General features: G+C 44.2%; 1 protein-coding gene across 10 annotated transcripts in view; it reads right to left on the bottom strand.

Moving 5' to 3' along the window:
- EDARADD (EDAR associated via death domain) overlaps positions 1-21,139 on the bottom strand; it is a 55,166-nt gene that overhangs the window by 14,154 nt on the left and 19,873 nt on the right. For 4 of the 10 annotated variants that reach the window (XM_027094011.1, XM_027094014.1, XM_027094016.1 and 1 more), the window contains one exon: positions 20,851-20,909. The exons of 1 other annotated variant lie outside the window; for it this stretch is intronic. In XM_027094011.1, the coding sequence (XP_026949812.1) occupies positions 20,851-20,909 (59 nt within the window). Of the gene's footprint in view, positions 1-15,417; positions 15,491-20,850; positions 20,910-21,139 lie in introns of all 10 variants that reach the window. 5 more of the 10 variants (XM_027094017.1, XM_027094019.1, XM_027094018.1 and 2 more) reach the window with 3 other exon arrangements.

Below are 21,139 nucleotides of genomic sequence, written 5' to 3'. Positions count from 1 at the left end.
TGTGTGTGTGTGTGTGTGTGTGTGTGTGTGTGTGTGTGTGTGTGTGTTTTCAATGAAGTCAGCAGAGGAGACTGACCCTAGTATATGTCTATGTTAACTCCATCTTTATAAAACTAAAATCTCTCAGCAGCTAACAGTACCCCCTCCATCCCTAGTATTGCAGAAGTAGCACTATGAGTTGGGTCAAAGCCCTGGATGTAAGTCCACCTGCACTCATAACCTCAGGCACATCACTCACCAGCACTGATCCCCTATTTGTATATTGAGGTGGCTGATGGATTCCCTTATCACTAAGATGCTCCACATTCCCAGGTCTCTGAAAGTTTCACCCTTAATGATGTGTTAACTCCCTGGTGTATCAAACATTTTAAACAGTCTCTTCCTCTTAACCTCCTAAGAAGCCCTTCTCCTTGCTCCGAGCTCATAAATGCCCACGTCTCGGCAGTGCATAGACACTGGTCTAATTACAATCCTATTTTTTTTCACACAAGAAGTATTCCTATGTCTTACCAGCTAGATTTTGTCCCCTAACTCATCTCAATACTGTTTTCGTTTGAGTCCTGTTCCTTCCTACTATCCTCACTAGTACAAAAAGCAAACTGCTCACCATATGTATATACAGTTTGTAAGAGTTTGAGCAGTTTCTAAAAGAAAAAAAATTCCTCTCTGCAATTTTTTACTTCTGCAAGGCGAAACCCAGAAGCTCCGAGATGTTAAGGCCACTATTCATTATTCACCCGGTCGTGTGGAGACCTGCCTTTTAGCATCTGTGCAGCTCCAGCAGGACCAGGCAGGCTTGCCCTCCCATCAACACAGTCACGGTTCTGCTCACTGAATTGGAAACTTGCGCGGAAGAAGCAAAAACAGGACCTTCAGTGTCGACACACACAAATGTTAACACTTGACAGATTTTTGTGGTACTAACGAGGTCCTGCTAAAACATGAACTGCCCTTTAAGTAAAGACCATATTACACGGCATATCTGACTTGATTTCTCATCATCTGGAGAAAATGTCACCAAAATCAGTGTCTGGCCAGACTCATCACCCTGATGTAGACGAGCGACATGACTCAGAATTACTTGTGAAGGTTGATGGGGACAGAATTTACATCTGTGATCTCTATTCTCACGCTGCTTATTATGTTATGCTACTTTTTAGGTTAGTTTTGTAAGAGTGAAATCAGAAAAGACTGATTTTTGTGGTTTTTAGGGTCCTACTGAAACCTCATTCATCACCTCTTTTCTGAGTAGCTAATAGGTACAAGCTCCTTCGGGGGAATCCACCTACAAAGATAAAAGGACCTGAACCCTTGACCTCAAGGCCTGCCCTCAAGATATGCTGGGGAAACAGAGTCGCACACGAGTAACTAAAATACAAGGCAAAAGATGGTGCATTTCAATAGGGAGGAATAGATCAAGTCAGAGGGCAGAGGTTGCTTCCAACAAAAACACCCAGAGGAGCTTTCTTCGAATCAGAGGCATCTGAGACGAGCCTTGATGAGGGTCTGGAGAGTGGGGACGGGGAGGAAAGGGCATTTAGCCAGAGGTCCATGTGAGCCCAAAAAGAAATGGAAACAGACAGGGCCCCTGTAGGGTGTTTTGTCTGAAGCAAAGGCAGTGAGGGGGTGACAGAGGGAGATGAGGTGAGAAAAATGGGCTGAGGCCTGAAAGCCAGTCTCAGGCGATGGAAGTCACTCTCACCAGAGTGAGTCACGATGGAAGGGCTCTCACCAGAAGCAGGGCATCCTCGCAGCTGTAGAGGATCAGAGCGGGAACACGCGCCCAGCGAGAGTGGGGCAGCCAGGCGATTTGATGGAGTGGGGGAAGCATGACTGACTCAAAGGCAAGAATTATGAGGCCCCCAAACCACTCCTTTGGGAGAGGAAGGGATAAAGCTAGAGCCACGGCGGGGATACAGCCAGGACGTGGGCAAGTGAGCGGAGGTGAGACGAAGAGCGAGTTTGGAAGATGAGATGGATGAGACAAGATCTCGGCAGGAGCTGAGGATGTCTCCGGTCCTTGGGAGAGGCCGGGGCAGGGGACAGAGACATGGATGCTGACATGGTCACGGGAGGAGAGAGAGGCCGTGGAGGGCATGCAGTGAGGTCACAACCTCGAGGAGCACCCAAGGGCCTACATTCCGGTGGTGAGGGAGGGAATGAGAAAGGAAAGCAGAGGAGGGAGGTCAGAGAGGAGGAGAGAAACGGTCAGGGCTCCAAGGGCCACATGAAGATACGGTTTGGTGAGGAGAAGAGTGGTTTGTGAAAGCAGCTCTAGCAGAGTGGTGGAAGCCAATGCACAGCCTCTAGCTGCCTCATCTTCTCCTGTCTTTGAAGCCTCGGCTTAGACATCATCAGCTGTAGGAAGCTTCTCCAAAGTCTCTGTCTGGGTGACGGGCCCTGGGTGCTCCCACAGCATCCTGGACCTGCCACTCCCCAGGGCGCTCGTTACACTGGGTGGGGAGGTTTGCAGTATCTCTTCTGCACTAGACCCTACATTACGAGGCAAAGGGTCTTGTCCATGCTGTCCCGTAGTGATCAACACGCGTCTGAGACAGATAACACAGAAGATCTGCAGGAAGGGAAGTGAGTGGGAGGGAGGGAGGAAAGAAGACTTAAATACAGCCCAGGCTCTGAGTTCTCCAGCCCAGAGGATGCTGCTCTTCAAGCTGCCGTCCTTACCCCTCCCCCATTCCCTTCCACCCTGCTCTCTGGCCTCATCTCCTTGGTCACCAGTTGCGCACCTCCACCCCCAATCCATCCTTCTCACCTGGCTCCTGTCACTTAGTCACTGTCAACCATCTCAGTGATATGTTTAAAAACACCCTAGATGTGTCCGTCAGCTGTGGGCCTTGCCAGTCCTTAGCTCTGCATGATTCTACTCCACCAGTCTTGCTCTAAATGCTGAGTATTGCTGGGGAAAAAGAAATGACAAGCCTCACACATTCATGAGCTCACAAATCTGATCTCAGCTGGGGCCCAGCTGCTTTTTGGTCATCCTTAGTTTCCTTTCAAATCGTCCTCGTCAAGGTCCTGTTCCAAAGCTTTTCTGTTCAGAGACTTCTGTTCAGAGGACTCGTTTTAATTCTGAGTGAAGTTCAAGGGCAATCTGTTGGGTTTTTGGAAACAACCTAAATGTCCATCAATAGATGAATGGATTAACAAAATGTGGAATACAATTCACCCTTAAAAAGGAAGGAAATTCTGACACATGCTACAATAAGAATGAACCTTTAGGACATTATGCTAAGTGAAATAAACCAGTCACAGACATACAAATACTATATGATTCCATTTATATGAGTGACCTAGAGGAGTCAAATTCAGAGACAGAACGTAAAATAATGATTACCAGGGAGTGGGGCAAGGGAGAATGGGGAGTTAGAGTTTAATGGGGATAGAATTTCAGTTTGGGAAGATGAAAAAGTTCTGGAGATGGATGGTGGTGAAGGCTGCACAACAATGTGAATGTACCTAATGGCTCTGAACTCTATACCTAAAAATGGTCAAGATGGTAAACACTGCATGTGTATCTTACCACAGGGGTCCCCAACCCCCAGGCCGCGGACCGGTACTGGTCTGCGGACTGTTAGGAACCGGTCCCTGGTGCCAAAAAGGTTGGGGACCACTGTTTTACCACATACAAATTTTTAAAAATCTCCTTAGAAAATATGAAGGTAACCACAAAGTTGAACGCCAATGGTTTATATATCCAAGTAGGCTAAAGAAAACCCCCATTTTGTAAAACCTTTCCATTGTGAATACGAGGGAATTACCTTATATCTGGGCAAATTTGTTAACCTTTGCTGAGAATTCTTTGAGTAGAAAGGTGGCTAGGTGACACTAATTTTGCACTCTGGTGAGTTTATAACCTGGTCGTCGGGTCCCATTTCTGCTTAGGGAGCTGCAAGAACCAGGTGCTGAACAAGAGTCCCCCATGGAGACTTACACGTGGTGATTTCACACCAGGCTCCGAGCAGTAGCAATACCAGGGCCAAGAAGACACTCGGGGAAAAGCTCTCAACTCAGAGATGAACGTACTCCGTGTGCCGTCCACACGGGGGGATGGACTGATGGGCCGAACATGCTGACAGACTGATGGGGAGGGTACTAACCAGCACCAGATTGATGGGGCCAGGTACTGGGTTTCTGGGAAACATGCTCTTCTGGACTGTTCGGTTCTTCTTTAAATGTCTATGCTTAGGGACTTCCCTGGCAGTGCAGCAGCTAAGAATCTGCCTGCCAATGCAGCGGACACAGGTTTGATCCCTGGTCCGGAAAGATCCCACATGCCGCAGAGCAACTAAGCCCGTGCACCACAACTACTGAGCCTGTGCTCTAGAGCCCGTGAGCCACAACTACTGAGCCAGTGCGCCACAACTACTGAAGCCCATGCGCCTAGAGCCTGTGCTCTGCAACAAGGGAAGCCACCACAATAAGAAGCCCGCGCACCGCAACAAAGAGTAGCCCCCGCTCGCCACATACTAGAGAAAGACCGCGCACAGCAACGAAGACCCAACACAGCCAAAAATAAAATAAATAAATTTATTTTAAAACTGTCTATGCTTAGCTAACTAATAAAGAGCCCCATCTTTATAATTTTGCAAACTATAGGGAGGATAACTGAGTGGGAAAGCACTCAACAGGTTGGTTAATCTGACTGTAGCCTAAATCTGGTTGGAAACCACCATGAAGACCAAAGTTATCACTGCCCACCTGGTGGCAGCAACCTACACGACAAACAAAGAGCCTGAGAAGAAAGGCCTCCCTTGCAAATGACATAACACCGAATTACTTAACTAGCTGCTTTGGGAGAACAACCAATGCTAAAGCTTAACGTCTCTGCTTTATGAAAATATTTTAGTAAATGGTTTTCAAAATAAGATTTTAAATGCCTGAGTGTGCCAGAGTAACAGGGCTTATGTAGCATGGATTTAGACTGTTCTAAGTCTTCTCCCATCACTCAGCCAGTGCAACTCAAGCACCTTTCAATGCTATGAATTCCCAAGACAGACCCAACATCCGTGTAACTCTTCTGAATGTGTTTACTGATTATCCACTTCTAAACATCAGGACTAGACTATGTCTCCTGTTGAGTTTTTCTAAGCAATTTATACTCAATATTTTTTTTGTTTTTTGGCTGCTTCATTGCTGCACGTGGGCTTTCTTTTAGTTGCAGCGAGCATGGGCTACTCTTCGTTGCAGTGCGCAGGCTTCTCATTGTGGTGGCTGTTCTTGTTGCGGAGCACAGGCTCTAGGTACGTGGGCTTCAGTAGTTGTGGCTCGCGGGCTCTAGAGTGCAGGCTCAGTAGTTGTGACGCATGGGCTCAGCTGCTCCGCGGCATGTGGGATCTTCCCAGACGAGGGCTCGAACCCATGTCCCCTGCATTGGCAGATGGATTCTTAACCACCGTGCCACCAGGGAAGCCCTATACTCAATTCTTTTCCTGCAAATTAATTACTATTGCAGTAACTGTTTACTTTCATTTTTATTTTTTACTGAAGTATAATATACATATAGAAAACTGGACATATCTATTTATTTGAAAGTATACAGGCATAGCCTGGAGATACTGCAGGTTTATTTCCAGACCACCACAATAAAGCGAATATCTCAATCAGGCAAGTCACACGAATTTTTTGGTTTCCCAGTGCATATAAAAGTTATGCTTACACCATCCTGTAGTATTAAGTGTACAACTGCATTCTGTCTAAAAAAGAATCTACATACCTTAATTTAAAGAAACTTTACTGCTAAAAAATGCTAACCATCATCTGAGACTTCAGCGAGTCATAATCTTTTTGCAGTAGTAACGTCAAAGATCACTGCTCCCAGATCACCACCACACATGATAATAATGAAAAAGTCTGAAATATTGCAAGAATTACAAAATGTGACTCAGAGACACGAAGTGAGCAAATGTGGTTGGAATAATGATGCTAATAGACTTACTGGAGTCAGGGTTGCCCCAATTTGTAAAAGACACAATATCTGCGAAGCGCAATAAAGTCAAGAGCAATAAAACAAGGTCTGCCTGTATTCCAGCAACTGGCTTTTAAGATGTGTTTCAGTCAGGATACATTCATCAAGCACCTATTCAGTGTTGGCAACAATGCAGACCCCTGATACTGCAAGGTTACAATCCAGTAATGGGACAAAAACATGCACATAAACACTGTTACCACAAGGAATAACGTGTGAAAAAGGCACAGACCGAGTGCCAAGGGAGCACAAAGGTGGGCAGGAACTCGAGTGAGACCTCAGGAACAGGGCAAGTTTCACTGAGGATGAAAGAACTAAATCTGGAAGAACAGGAATTTGAAATGAATGTTATGGTGCTTTGCTAGGATGAGAGCAAACCTGTGGGTTTGTGTACATTTAGTTCTTTCTTCTCTTCAGCAAGATTTCTATCCAATTAAAAGGGAGACCTGCTACTTCTGGAGTTGAAGTGAAGGTCAAAGACTGCAGTGGCTGTTCCTGTGACTTCAAGGCGGGGACGCTGAGGTGTAATTTCATACCTTCTTTCATGAAAGAAGGAGGGGGCTTCCCTGGTGGCGCAGTGGTTGAGAGTCCGCCTGCCGATGCAGGGCACACGGGTTCGTGCCCCAGTCCGGGAAGATCCTACATGCCGCGGAGCGGCTGGGCCCGTGAGCCATGGCCACTGAGCCTGCGCGTCCGGAGCCTGTGCTCCGCAATGGGAGAGGCCACAACAGTGAGAGGCCCACGTACCGCAAAAAAAAAAAAAAAAGATGAAAGAAGGAGGGGTTTTCCCTTTGGGGGTGAAGTATAGCTGGTTATTGTTCAGAAATATCACAAAGTATTTTACAGGAGATTACGGCCTATGTTTCTGCCTATGTTTCCGTCATTCACAAATCCTGGGCCGGAGGATACAAGCGACGCTGGAGCACAGACCAACCGAAGGTTCGAGATGAGGAAGTGCATTCGTGAACTCTTCAGTCTCTGATTTTCCTGTGCTGCATAATTGTGTGCTAGCTGAAGAAAGCCCACCTGGCTTCAAAGGCCAAAATATGAAAAGTTTACTGAGCCAAAATACCACCTAAATGTCTGGATGATTTAGTCCATCACTTTTCTTTCTTTTTCTTTTTTCTTTTGCGGTACGCGGGCCTCTCACTGTTGTGGCTTCTCCCATTGCGGAGCACAGGCTCCGGACGCGCAGGCTCAGCGGCCATGGCTCACGGGCCCAGCCGCTCCGCGGCATGTGGGATCTTCCCGGACCGGGGCACGAACCCCTGTCCCCTGCATCGGCAGGTGGACTCTGAACCACTGCGCCACCAGGGAAGCCCCATCACTTTTCTTTGAAGAAAACACCAAACACACACACAAAATAACAAGTACTCAAAATCATACTGTTTTTCAAAAAAGCAGCAAGAGAAACAAAAATCTTTTTCTCCTAATCTCTTATCCCAGCTCCCTCCCCAGAGGTTACAACCTGGGGCACATGCTTCCTCTGTCCTTACTGACAGCCACACTCGCAACCTATAGAGAGATGTTGTTTAGCCCCAAACCATACTAGTCTACTGGTTTATTTGTTTAACAATATATTCTGAGTATCTTTTAAGGTCAGTGGTCTCTCCTCTTTTCAATGGCTTAATAGTATTACACGTGTCAAAGTACCAAAATTCATTCAACCACTTCCTACCTATGTGCATGTAAGATACCCACAACTCTCCTCTGTTTCAAACACCCTCTGCTGTGATGTCTGTGAGATCAAGTCCTTAAAGCGGGACCACTGGATCAATGGGTAACAGATGGCTGCCAAATAATTTCCTGAAAGTTGTTATCAATTTATACTCTCAAACGTGTATAAGGGCAGCTACACCCTGAAACCCACACCAACAGGAACTTTAAGTGAAATTCTAGCCCACCTGTGAAATTCAAAGGCATTACAGCCCACAGGGCACTGAACAATAATGAGAACAGAAGCCGTTAGGTCAATTAGAGCAGATAAAGTAAAGGACCCGTGCAATTTAATGATTAATAAACAAACTTCTTTTTATGCTGCTCTCAGGGAAATAACTACTAAGTGCTAGGAAGCAGGCATTTTTGCCCTTTAGCTTGTACCTGTCTTACCACATTTTCTTTTGACTCAGTCCCAAAGTAGAAATAAGTCAAAGACACAGACATGAATAGACGCTATCAAATTAGAGTACTATGATTTTTCTTTTAAAATTTCATTTCAGGAAAGCAATCTACAGATTCAAAACAATCCCTATCAAACTACCAATGGCATTTTTCACAGAACTAGGACAAAAAATTTCACAATTTGTATGGAAACACCAAAGACCCCAAATAGCCAAAGCAATCTTGAGAAAGAAAAATGGGGCTGGAGGAATCAGGCTCCCTGACTTCAGACTATACTACAAAACTACAGTCATCAAGACAGTATGGTACTGGCACAAAAACAGAAATATAGATCGGTGGAACAGGATAGAAAGCCCAGAGATAAACCCATGCACATATGGTCACCTTATCTTTGATAAAGGAGGCAAGAATATACAATGGAGAAAAGACAGCCTCTTCAATAAGTGGTGCTGGGAAAACTGGACAGATACATCTAAAAGAATGAAATTAGAACACTCCCTAACACCATACACAAAAATAAACTCAAAATGGATTAAAGACCTAAATGTAAGGCCAGACACTATCAAACTCTTAGAGGAAAACATAGGCAGAACACTCTATGACATAAATCACAGCAAGATCCTTTTTGACCCACCTCCTAGAGAAATGGAAATAAAAACAAAAATAAACAAATGGGACCTAATGAAACTTAAAAACTTTTGCACAGCAAAGGAAACCATAAACAAGATGAAAAGACAACCCTCAGAATGGGAGAAAATATTTGCAAACGAAGCAACTGACAAAGGATTAATCTCCAAAATATACAAGCGGCTCATGCAGCTCAATGTCAAAAAATCAAACAGGACTTCCCTGGTGGCACAGTGGTTAAGAATCCACCTGCCGGGCTTCCCAGGTGGCGCGGTGGTTGAGAGTCCGCCTGCCGATGCAGGGTAGTGGGGGTTCGTGCCCCGGTCTGGGAGGATCCCACGTGCCGCGGAGCAGCTGGGCCCGTGAGCCATGGCCGCTGAGCCTGCGCGTCCGGAGCCTGTGCTCCGCAGCGGGAGTGGCCGCAGCGGTGGGAGGCCCGCGTACGGCAAAAAAAAAAAAAGAATCCACCTGCCAATGCAGGACACACGGGTTCGGGCTCTGGTCCGGGAAGATCCCACATGCCGCAGAGCAACTAAGCCATGCGCCACAACTACTGAAGCCCGCACACCCCAGAGCCCTGCTCCACAACAAGAGAAGCCACAACATTGAGAAGCCCATGCACCACAACGAAGAGTAACCCCTGCTCGCCGCAACTAGAGAAAGCCCTGTGCAGCAACGAAGACCCAACACAGACAAAACTAAATTAATTAACTGAAAAAAAACCAAACAACCCACCCAATCTGAAAATGGGCAGAAGACTTAAATAGACAGTTCTCCAAAGAAGCTATACAGATTGCCAACAAACACATGAAAGAATGCTCAACATCACTAATCATTAGAGAAATGCAAATTAGAGCTACAGTGAGGTATCACCTCACACTGGTCAGAATGGCCATCATCAAAAAATCTAGAAACAGTAAATGCCGGTGAGAGTGTGGAGAAAAGGGAACCCTCTTGCACTGTTGGTGGGAATGTAAATTGATGCAGCCACTATGGAGAACAGTATGGAGGTTCCTTAAAAAACTAAAAATAGAACTACCATAGGACCCAGCAATCCCACTACTGGGCATATACCCTGAGAAAACCATAATTCAAAAAGACTCATGGGGCTTCCCTAGTGGCACAGTGGTTGAGAGTCCGCCTGCCGATGCACGGGACACGGGTTCATGCCCCGGTCTGGGAAGATCCCACATGCCGCGGAGCGGCTGGGCCTGTGAGCCATGGCCGCTGAGCCTGCGCGTCCGGAGCCTGTGCTCGGCAGTGGGAGAGGCCACAACAGTGAGAGGCCCGCATACCGCAAAAAAACAAAACAAAACAAAACAAAAACTCATGTACCACAATGTTCACTGCAGCACTATTTACAATTGCCAGAACACGGAAGCAACCTAAGTGTCCATCGACAGATGAATGGATAAAGAAGATGTGGCACATATACAATGGAATATTACTCAGCCATAAAAAGAAATAAACTGAGTTATTTGTAGTGAGGTGGATGGACCTAGAGTCTGTCATACAGAGTGAAGTAAGTCAAAGAGAAAAACAAATACCATATGCTAACACACATATGTGGAATCTAAAAAAAGAATTAAAAAAAGATTCTGAAGAACCTAGGGTCAGGACAGGAATAAAGACACAGACGTAGAGAACGGACTTGAGGACACGGGGAGGGGGATGGGTAAGCTGGAACAAAGTGAGACAGTAGTACTGACATATATACACTACCAAACGTAAAAGAGATAGCTAGTGGGAAGTAGTCGCATAGCACAGGGAAATCAGCTTAGTGCTTTGCGACCACCTAGACGGGTGGGATAGGGAGGGTGGGAGGGAGATGCAAGAGGGAGGGGATATGGAGATATACGTATACATATAGCTGATTCACTTTATTATACAGCAGCAACTAACACAACACGGTAAAGCAATTATACTCCAATAAAGATGTTAAAAAGAAAAAATAAATAAAATTTCATTTCTGGGAAGTTCATTATAGAAAAAAAGGACTCAAGGTCCTGAAATGATGACTGTGGTTGGGTGGCATGAATTTGTAGTGGGAAGAGCAGTTTGCGTTTCATCATTTTCTCCAGGAATCAAAAACAGAGAAAGGAGGAGGTCCTAGTCCACCTAACCTAGGGCTGGGCAAGACAGTGTCCACCCAGAATCAGCAAGAGCATCACCAAAATGCCTGATGAGTGGAGGCTGTTAGCAGCGAAACTTATGGGCAGAGGGAGTGAGGGGGAGGAAGAAAGAAAACAGACCCGGTTAGGTCTCCGATGTGGGAGGGACTGTCCCCAGGGATAAGATGTGATGGTTCCATGTATGGCAGAGCACAGTGAGAAGGCAGGCAGGTCACTGGAAGATACAGCCCAGAATAAATAAATGTAGGCTAGAAAAAGTAAGGTGACACAACTTGAGGTAGTTAAATACCAAATGGGAGATAGAATCAGATCATTATCTGTTTTAGGCAAACTTGTCTAAGGTATTAAAAGGCAGGAAGAAAAGATCCACAGCTCTTAAAGACCCTAGTCAAGCTCACCTGGTATTATTCACGTAATTTTCGCTTTCTAATGGTCAGTGCATCTATTCATTGATTCTAACGTAGCACCTTCCATCACCGTGTTAGAGGAGAGATAGTCAACTCTGTAGGCTGATGGGAAGGTAGATAAATGAAGCACAAAGGGAGCAGGGAGACTAAGGAGCACAAGGCAAGAGAGATTAGAGACTGAAATTCATAGAATCGAACAGGTGATTCCCATTCTAGCAAAACCAACCCCTTGAAATTCCTTCTCCCTCCTCTAAATGCCCAGACAGCTCTGTCTCAAGAACCAACCTTCTGACAGCCTGTTTAAAGAAAGTGCAGCCTGTTTGGACTGGGAGATGGTGATTGCAAGGCTAAAGGGAGTCCCTCTCACCAGAGTTAAAAATACCAAGTGTAAGGAAATTCGCTGGCTGTCCTAATGCACTTCCATTGCAGGGGGCCCGGGTTCGATCCCTGGTCGGGGAGCTAAGACCCTGCAAGCTGCATGGCACAGCCAAAAAATAAATAAAATAAAATAAAGGAACTTAATAAAATCCAGATCAATAATGTAAAATTCACAATGTTTGCCATGCAATAAAAAATTAATAAACATACAAAGGAGGAAAATCTGATTAATAACTAGGAGAAAATACATCAATAAAAAAAAAGAAACCCTTAAAAATACCAAGTGCAGGTTCTGGGCAAAGTTCTCTAGTTTTATCTGGTTCCTCATCTCTAAACTTCACATCAGGGGCAAAGTAAGGAATGACCAAGTATTTCCTAAAAGCAGAACAATCTGACTTTCCCTTAGAGAACAAACGAAAGGACTCGCCAATCTATCAAACAGATCTTGTTGGAGCTTGAAAGGATTGCTGCACATCCAGAAGGGCAGGTAGGGGCCTGCTGGGCTGACTCAGAAGATACCATCTACGGCAAGTGCTGGTGGGGTCCATTCCCTGTCATTAAAACACACGGACCTGCTTCGGGTTTGCAGATGGTCTCTGCCAAGGCAATGAGGCTGCTGGATGGGATTCTGCCACCCACCTCTCAGTCCACTTTAAAGACAGGAGCAACCCCTCCACTTACCAATTTTGTTCCAGGAGTGTTTACCCTAGCGCTAGTCTGCCAGACTGACAGCACTGAGAACTGTGGAAAAGCCTGTCTCCCTAGATTTAGGCCAGGCAAGAGGCTCAGCAGCCACTGGTAACACCAAGTGCTACCAATTCAGAAATGCTAGGCATGAGGGGGTGGATGGGGGTGGAGGGATGATGGACAAGGCCCCAGGTCCCAACTCAGCCTCTCAACCACTGGCTCAGGTCCCCTCTGTGAAACAACATGATTTCTATGGTCCCCTTCAGTTCTAAAGATGCCAAGTTGTCAATCTGAGCATCTGGGCCCAAACCCACTTTCTAAATGGTCAGGATTAGCAATGCCAAGCCTCCCCGCTGATTTAGTACCAGGAGGCACCAAGCTCAGGAGATAAGGTAGAATATAGACAGGGCTCCGGCCTCTGTCAGAACAGAGGGTGTGCGGGAGAGCTGGGAGGAAGGTGAGAGCCCAGAGGGTATGTGAAGGGCCAAGGCTACAGGGGAGAGACCCGCCTGAGATACAAAATATGTGTCCTTGGAAATAAAAGACTTCTGTTTCTTTGGTGAATAAATAAGATACAAAATTAATCTCTTGGGCCACTACTTTAGCATCAGTTGTTAAAGCCACTTTTCTGTCTTGGCTATCCTATTATACTTTGTATAATACTATCAACGGACCAGCATGCTTGGAGTTTCTGTGGTTTAAAACTGGATGTATGTCCCCTGCCCGCCATTTACTCTGGGTAATATAATGTGGAACTTTAAAAGGCTTGTTTAATTTCGAAGACATCAATTAGCTGTTGATAGGCTTTCGACAGATAAGACAACACGTTTTTTAAAATTTGGTCATATTTATGACTAGGAATTGACTTTGAGTCCTTACAGCTTGCTTAGTGGAAGAACAAACGGTCAGTGTGGCCTATTAGGTCTAGCCTGGAAATGGAGATGTAGTCTAAGGAAATATATAGCCTTATACGGTGGGGACGGACACTTGGACATCCACCATAGCAGTACTGAGGACAGTAAAACAGTTGAAACAATCTCAAAGTCCCATAACTGGGAAACTCAAGTAACTCTATGACATAGAATATAACAGGATAGGGGATGGGATGTTTTCCCACTGTCTTAAGAGTTTTAACTGGGGCCCCAAGCTCAGGACAATGGTATGCATACACCCCACGGAGAGGTCCCAGGTAAACCCCAAAGGACCAGCTGAGAAGGGCCAAGAATAGTGGTATGAGCCCCACCCTCAGCTTATAGAAGAGGAAGAGATTTCTCTGAAGGACTCAGTGGAGGAAGTGAGAGCGGGGGCTGCTTTCCTTCCTCTGCCCATAAGGAGGAAGGGGCAGCTCTCAGCTCCACCCCCCAAGCCAAGTGAAGGGGGCCTCAAGGTCACCACTTGTTGGGGGTGCATGCCAGAAGGGGAGACGGCCTGTCACTCCTTAGCCTGATGCTTGTTGATGTGTAGATACCCACAGTGCCAAACCCTCTGCCACTGGGAGACACTACCCTGTGTGTATGAGGAGAGAGCAGCCAGCTGGAGCTCTCCTGACGGTCGGACAGTGGGGTGAGCTTGCCACTGCCGAGTGGACCAGAGCCATCGCCATCTTGAAAGGACCCTGTCCAAGGTAAGAGGTGCAGGAGGTAGGCCTGGGAGAGAAGGAGCTGGGGCTAGCTGTTGGGGGCAGCTGTGAACATTCAGCTGGGAATGCTTTGCCTGTATCAGGTAATTGCAGTGTTGAATTCCCACCTGCTGGGGAAGGGGAGGAGAACCAAGGTCACCTGCCCCTCTTTCGGGCCTCCACATTTCAGATCAGGCCTGAGTTGGAGGTGAAGAGAAAGGCTTTGAACTTGGATGAGAGATTTAACTACTGTATGGAGTTCACTTAAGAGCTTAAAAAAAGATGAACTCACTTTTTCCCCACTGCCCAGATAAGCTATTTTCTTATTTTTCGACAGTGGCCCCACTATGCACCTGGTCACCAGCTGGAACTCTCTGAAGCAGATCTCCAACCCTCCCTTCTCTTCGTTCCAAGTCCTGTCAGACACTGAATCCCTGACATCTCTCCCTCAAAATGTGTTGTTATGTCTTGGTTCTTCTTTTTCTTTTTTTTCCAAGCATTTTTAGGGGTTGAATGGTGTCCCTCCAAAGACGCACACTGGAGTCCAAACCCCCAGTACCTCAGAGTGAGACTGTATTTGGAGAGAGGCTCTTCACAAAGGGGATCAAGTTAAATGAGGCCACGAGGGTGGGCGCTAAACCAATATGAGTGGAGTCCTTAGAAAAAGGGGAAATTTGCACAGAGACAGGCACACGCAGAGGGAAGATGATGTGAAGAGACACAGGGAGCAGACGGCCGTCTACAGACCCAGGAGAGTAACATGGCACAGATCTTTCCCTCACGGCCCTCGAGAGGAACCAACCCTGCCCACACCTTGATTTCAGACTCACAGGCTCCACGCTGTGAAACAATGCATTTCTGTTGCTTACGGCACCCTCTGCATGGTGCTTCCTTACAGCAGTCACAGCGAGTGAACACTAACCCCTTGGAATTACAATCCCTGCTCTTCATTCTTTTTTTTTTTTTTTAACATCTTTATTGGAGTATAATTGCTTTACAATGGTGTGTTAGTTTCTGCTTTATAACAAAGTGAATCAGTTATACATATACATATGTTCCCACATCTCTTCCCTCTTGCGTCTCCCTCCCTCCCACCCTCCCTATCCCACCCCTCCAGGCGGTCACAGAGCACCGAGCCGATATCCCCATTCTTCCTTCCACAGCTGCACTGGGGCCCCTGGGATGAGCTTCCTATAACAGGCACTTGGGGTCTCCCGGCCTCAGTCTTTCTTCCTACCCATCCCCTTGACGAGCCACTACAAGGATAACCTTTCTAAGACTCTCTTTTTATCCCATCATTTCCCAGGGCCTGGAAGATGAAGCCCGTACTTCCAACGTGGCCCTCAAGACTCCTCTACAGCAGCACCTCCCTCGGTGGCTGTTAGAGAAAACGCTGACTGTTGGGGGACAGGTATGCTGGGGTGGGAGAAACAAGCCTTTTTCTGATCAAAGAAGCTTGCTTACCTGTTGAATGACCTCAGTAAATGTCTTCTCTCTGTCTTTTCCCTCTGTTTCTGTGCTGAGACTCTCTGAGAACCTAAGGGAGACTCTCTTAGCTTAAACATTCCGACTCAGCTTTCCTTGCCGGAGATTTAAAAACGCCCAATTTCACTGAAAGCTCTAAGTGTGTATCACTGTCCCCCCAGCACCTAGGAGAGTAGTGGTGAGACATTCTTGGACTCAAATGCTGGATGGATGGATGGATGGATGGATGGGTCATCATCTATCCACTTGCAGTCTATTTCCAATTTATCAAGCACTGTCATACCACCACCTAGTTCACGAAGGCCTATGGCCTCCCTGCTGTATGAACAGAACAAACTCTTTAGTCCCCTAATATCTTGGCTGGATTTCTTTTTATTTATTTATTTAAAATTTTATTTTATATTGGAGTATAGTTGATTAACAGTGTTGTGTTAGTTTCAGGTGTACAGCAAAATGATTCAGTTATACATATATATGTACCTATTCTTTTTCAAATTCTTTTCCCATTTAGGTTATTACAGAATACTGAGCAGAGTACCCTGCACTATACAGTAGGTCCTTGTTGATTATCTATTTTAAATATAGTAGAGTGTATAGTCAATCCCACTTCGATGGATTTCTTCCCTTCCTGCCCCATCCAAATGTCATCATTCAAGGCACAATTCAAATTTGACATCAACTAATTCAACTTCTTGCTTTTACATCTAAAAAAGAAGTTTCCATCTTTCCCCTTCTTCTAGTCTTGCCTCTGAAAAAGAGTTGAGGTTCTTACTTTTAAAATGCTAACTCATCTCTCTGTACCTTTGATAACTTTATTTATCTAACATAGGGGCACATATATCTCACCTTCCAGATTACAAATTCCTTGAGGGAAATCAATGTGCTGTGTCTTCTCCACAAGATATTGCTAAGGATGTTATCAATAAACAGTTGCTAAGAAAATTAATCCTCTCTACCTTCCACAGTGAAAACAAATCCCATTAATTATTCCACTTCTCTTTCTTCTCCCTCTTAATTTTTAATCTCTCCACTCCTGGTGATAACTTATCCTTTAAAATCTGTTGTTTCCCAACCTTAAAAAAAGAAGCTTTTCCTGTATCTTCCAACACCTTCAAATAAAAGTTTACTATTTTTTCCTTGCTACCTTAATGAATTTGACAGAACTACATAAACTTTCTTATCACCCACTCACTCCTTCAGCCTTTTGCAATTATGTTTTTGTCCCTATGATCGAGTTCCTTCCTGAAAGGTCCCAGTAACGTCTGAAAGGACAAATCCAAAGGTGTCTTTGTAGGCTCGCCCTTGACCACAGGATGATGTTGACGGCCTTTTCCTTGGCACGTGAAGCAATGCCCAATCCTGGCCTTTTTCTCTCTTTACTCAACATGTATTTATTGAGACTTTACTAAGTGCTAGGGATGGAGGATACACTTACAAGCCAAAAAACACAGCAGTCCCTGCCCTCATGGGGAGAGACAATGAAGCCATCAGCAAACATGTAACTGTAAACTGGGAAAGTGCCGAAAAGGAAAGTACAGATGCCTCGACCACTGACAGTGTTCTTCTCTGGCCACTCCTCTGTCTGCCTCTGAGCTCCTTTTCTTCCTCTGGCCTCCAGATTGTTCTTCAAGGCTCCATCCTGGGCTCTCCTCTCTGCTTTTGCACAAGGACTCTCTCATCGACAGTCCCATCCTCCCCTTGGGCTTCAAGTGTAACCTCCTGATGCAGGAATCCTAAACCAACTCCCAATGCAGCCCTTCCTATCACACATCTCACATACCCCAAACTCTATAGACCATTATCTCCTTTTTCCACAGCCCACAAACAACTCTCAATCCTAAAAACACACAAATCTTATCGTCCTCCTGAATTCTCTATTGATATTGTTAGTAGCATCCCTCTCCCAATCACAGGCCTAAGACCTGGTCTCATCCTCTCTCCAGTCTCCCAGGGTCCCAGATACAGTCATGGGACCATCCCTCAAAACCACCAATACCTCCATCTGCCTCTCTCTGGCATTCAAGGCTCTGGGACCCCAGATCCAACAGATCTTCCAGCCTCACTGCCTACAATCTCCCAATACTTCAGCTCCAGGCAAAGTATTTGTCCCAGACTCTTCTCAGAGCCTTTGCTTACAGCATTCCTTCTACCAGGAGTGCTCTCACCCTGCCCTCAGACACACATCCTCGAATCTATTTCTGTTATCAATAAATATCAGAGGTGACAGTATCATGCAGCCATTCAGACAGATGGTAAGGCCATGCAGCAAACTGGATGAAATGTTTGTGAGATAGTATTATATAACAAAAGCAAGATATAAAATTGTCTGCAGTTTTATAATTATCCTTATGAAAAAACTGTATAAGTGAATACATCAAAATGACAAAAATGGAGTATTAGAGTGGTGCGATTTTGGATGAATATTTTTTGTTTTTCTAGATTCTAAATTCCATTTAGTGTGGTTTTTAAAATACATATATACTTCAAAATAGTTTTAGATTTACAGAAAATTTGAGAAGATAGTATAGAGCATTCCTGTACACCCTACACCAGTTTCCCTTATTACCAACACCATAAATTAGTATCACACTAATAATACCATATCATACCAATAACTTAATGTGGTTTTTAAACCTTAAAAAAAAAAATTACAGTTTGGTAAAACCAAAAAAACAGTATAAATAGAAGAAAATGTCACTTTTTTCATAACTTCTAACTCCAACTTAGCATCCTAATATTTACTGGTTTTCTTACTACCTCAGTTTCCTCTTGGCATGGATCCTTGGCTACAAACTGGAACAAATTTTGCTTTACTATAATTTGCCATACATGTGTGCCTGTAGTTAAAATTTTATTGTTTGACAAAGGTTCTGGGAAACATTTTCTATAACATAAAGAACCGTGAGGGTGAAAGAGACTCTTCGCTCCCAATGCAGGGGGCCCGGTTCAATCCCTGGTTAGGGAGCTGGATCCCGCATGCATGCTGCAACTAGGAATTCGCATGCCACAACTAAGGAGCCCATCTGCCACAACTAAGGAGCCCATCTGCCACAACTAAGACCCAGCGCAACCAAATAAATACATAAATAAATATTTTTAAAAAAAAGAACCATGAAAAACTTTTAAACAGCTGAACCATATCCACATTTAGAATCTAATGCTGTGTACACTGCTTCTCCAGGTCTGGAAGCTCTGCCTGGGGTCTGCCTCCCCCCACTCCCCCTGGTATATTTCATGTCCAAGAATACCCGGTCTCAGAACATATGCTCGACAAGTACCAGCTGTAACAAACTGTAGAAGTAGGATAGCTCTAATAGATGGGGTATTGATTTTAAATTACTAAAAGTAAAGGGTCCTTTATGAAATTTTATGACATGTCAGATTTCCATTTTGATGCCAGGACACCACAATGTTTTTCCGTGGCATCATTCAAAAAAGGTGGCTAAAATTAAGTCTTCAGTGAAGTGGATTTTAGTTTTTAAATTATAAAAATCAATGAAACAGCAAATGGTAATATTCTAAAGAATGTATTTTCAACTTGCTTTTAATGTCTGAGCTATAGAAAATGAAGCGTGGGGATGTTTTTGTTTTTTTTAAACGTTTCTCCCCTAGTGAGTTTTCTTTGTTCTAACTGCCAAGTTGGTTTCAAAGACTCTTTCTGGATATCTAGCAGTTAGAACAAATCCTATAGATTATGCAAAGAAATAACCAACTGCAGTAGGTAGGTACAGTGCTACTTTTTATAAGAATGTAAGACACCCTGTTTTAAAACAGAACTTAAATAAAAATCTCAAATAGGTTTTTCCCGCTTTCTTTAGCTGATAAATCTTTTCCCATCTTTAAAGATAGTCTACTTGATAAAGCCAGAACTATAACACTGAAATCAGAAAAAATACTGAACAGTGTCCTAATGCATATTCTGTACCTAATCTTAAATGATTTTGGAAAATCACTAAAAATAAACAAACAACGTAACATTTTTGTATCTTCAAAGGAGTCTGTATTGTGTTGCAAAAAATGTGGGGAGCAAAACTTTATTAAACAAATTAAGGATTTCAAGAAAGGACAAATTTATACTTTAGGTCCACTAAAATAGCTCAAATTCAGTCAATATCAAAGTCAATCATTAGACTGTAATTCCAAGAAAAATGCTGAGTATCAGGATTAATAAATAAGAAAATAATATCCTCAGTGGACGACTGAAGACCCCCAAATCAAAGTTAAAAGTAGCACCACTGGGCTTCCCTGGTGGCGCAGTGGTTGAGAGTCCGCCTGCCGATTCAGGGGACACGAGTTCGTGCCCGGGTCCAGGAAGATCCCACACACCGTGGAGCGGCTGGGCCCATGAGCCATGGCCGCTGAGCCTGCGCGTCCGGAGCCTGTGCTCCGCAACGCGAGAGGCCCCAACAGTGAGAGGCCCCAACTGTGAGAGGCCCGCGTACCACAAAAAAAAAATGAAAAAAAAAAAAGTAGCACCACTGACGATTTTCAAGAGAATCGTGTTTATGATTGAAATTGCTTGTTTTATCAACTACTGTATAACTCTGCTTTACTAAAAAAGTGATTTGATTATCCAAGAATATCATTATTAATGATTAGTGACTGATGTTTTAAAAGGAAGACTAAACAAAGCTTCAAATTTGTGTTGCTAAAAATTAACTTGGTATCAATATTATAAAGAGAGCAGGACCCAACCAGTCTATCTTCAGGCAAGACATCCTTTTTGAGACATTTAGTGTTCTAACTATAGTTTAACAGATGTGAGGTATTGTGCAGTTTTGCTAATGAGCTTTGAGTGAGTAAACAGAGATAGGCTGGAAAGTACAAGTAGTAACTGAAGCACACGGTGACCCCAGGAAGCTTCTGGAAGGATGTACCTCAAAAGGTGAACAATGGAATGTGACAAGCGATTCTCAACCTTTTGGTACATTTTTGTTGTATTTGAAGTTAAAAATAACAGTCTTTTATAATCAGAAAACAACAGATGTATTTTGGAAAAGGACAATTAAAATAATATGTTAAAATTTGACATCTGATATCTGAACAAAGTAAAAGTTTTATAAAACATTACAAAAATGTTTTTAAACTACCCAGTTTTGTTGAGGCTTCTTTAAAAAGTTCCTATCCACAGCATACCAACTACACATGAAAGAAAGCAACTCTCTAACTCAGTAACACTGATGGTTTTTGGCATCTGGATAAGTATTTATTTCCAAAAAATGGATTAAAGCTACCTCAGTTACTCGTATAGATGTGCTACATTACTGGGATGCGTAAAGATCATTTCCAAACTTATTATCTAAAAATCCTGTTCTTTCTTTATTTTTAAAGCTCTAGAAGACAATTCCTAAATAAATTCTAGTTAGATTAGCATGTACCTAAGGGTAAAAATATAACTGAAATTATTCTTACCTGGTGTTGCACATCAGAATTTGTTGGGCAGTTCAAACTAACTGGATCACACTCCTCTGCTAGGGATTAAAAAAAAAAAAAAAAGATGCAAGCTTGATAAAGAAAGCACATACTCCGTGGTTGTAAGGCCTAAAATTAAGACTCAATATTATGTGCTGTTTACATCTGGTAAAACCAGGAGGACGCTGAATGGCCCAGCTGCAAGTTCCCCTCCCCGCTCTGCTCCTGTGGATAAGACCGCCAGCTAAACAACGCTCCTTTTCAAGGGGACCAGGCACAGTCCCTGCTT

The sequence above is a fragment of the Aethalodelphis obliquidens genome, unplaced genomic scaffold (assembly GCF_003676395.1).
Source record: "Aethalodelphis obliquidens isolate GAN/ISIS:26980383/991018 unplaced genomic scaffold, ASM367639v1 scaffold87, whole genome shotgun sequence".
Lineage (NCBI taxonomy): Eukaryota > Metazoa > Chordata > Mammalia > Artiodactyla > Delphinidae > Aethalodelphis > Aethalodelphis obliquidens.
The sequence above is the reverse complement of the archived record's forward strand: the minus strand, read 5'-3'. Positions and strand labels throughout refer to the sequence as shown.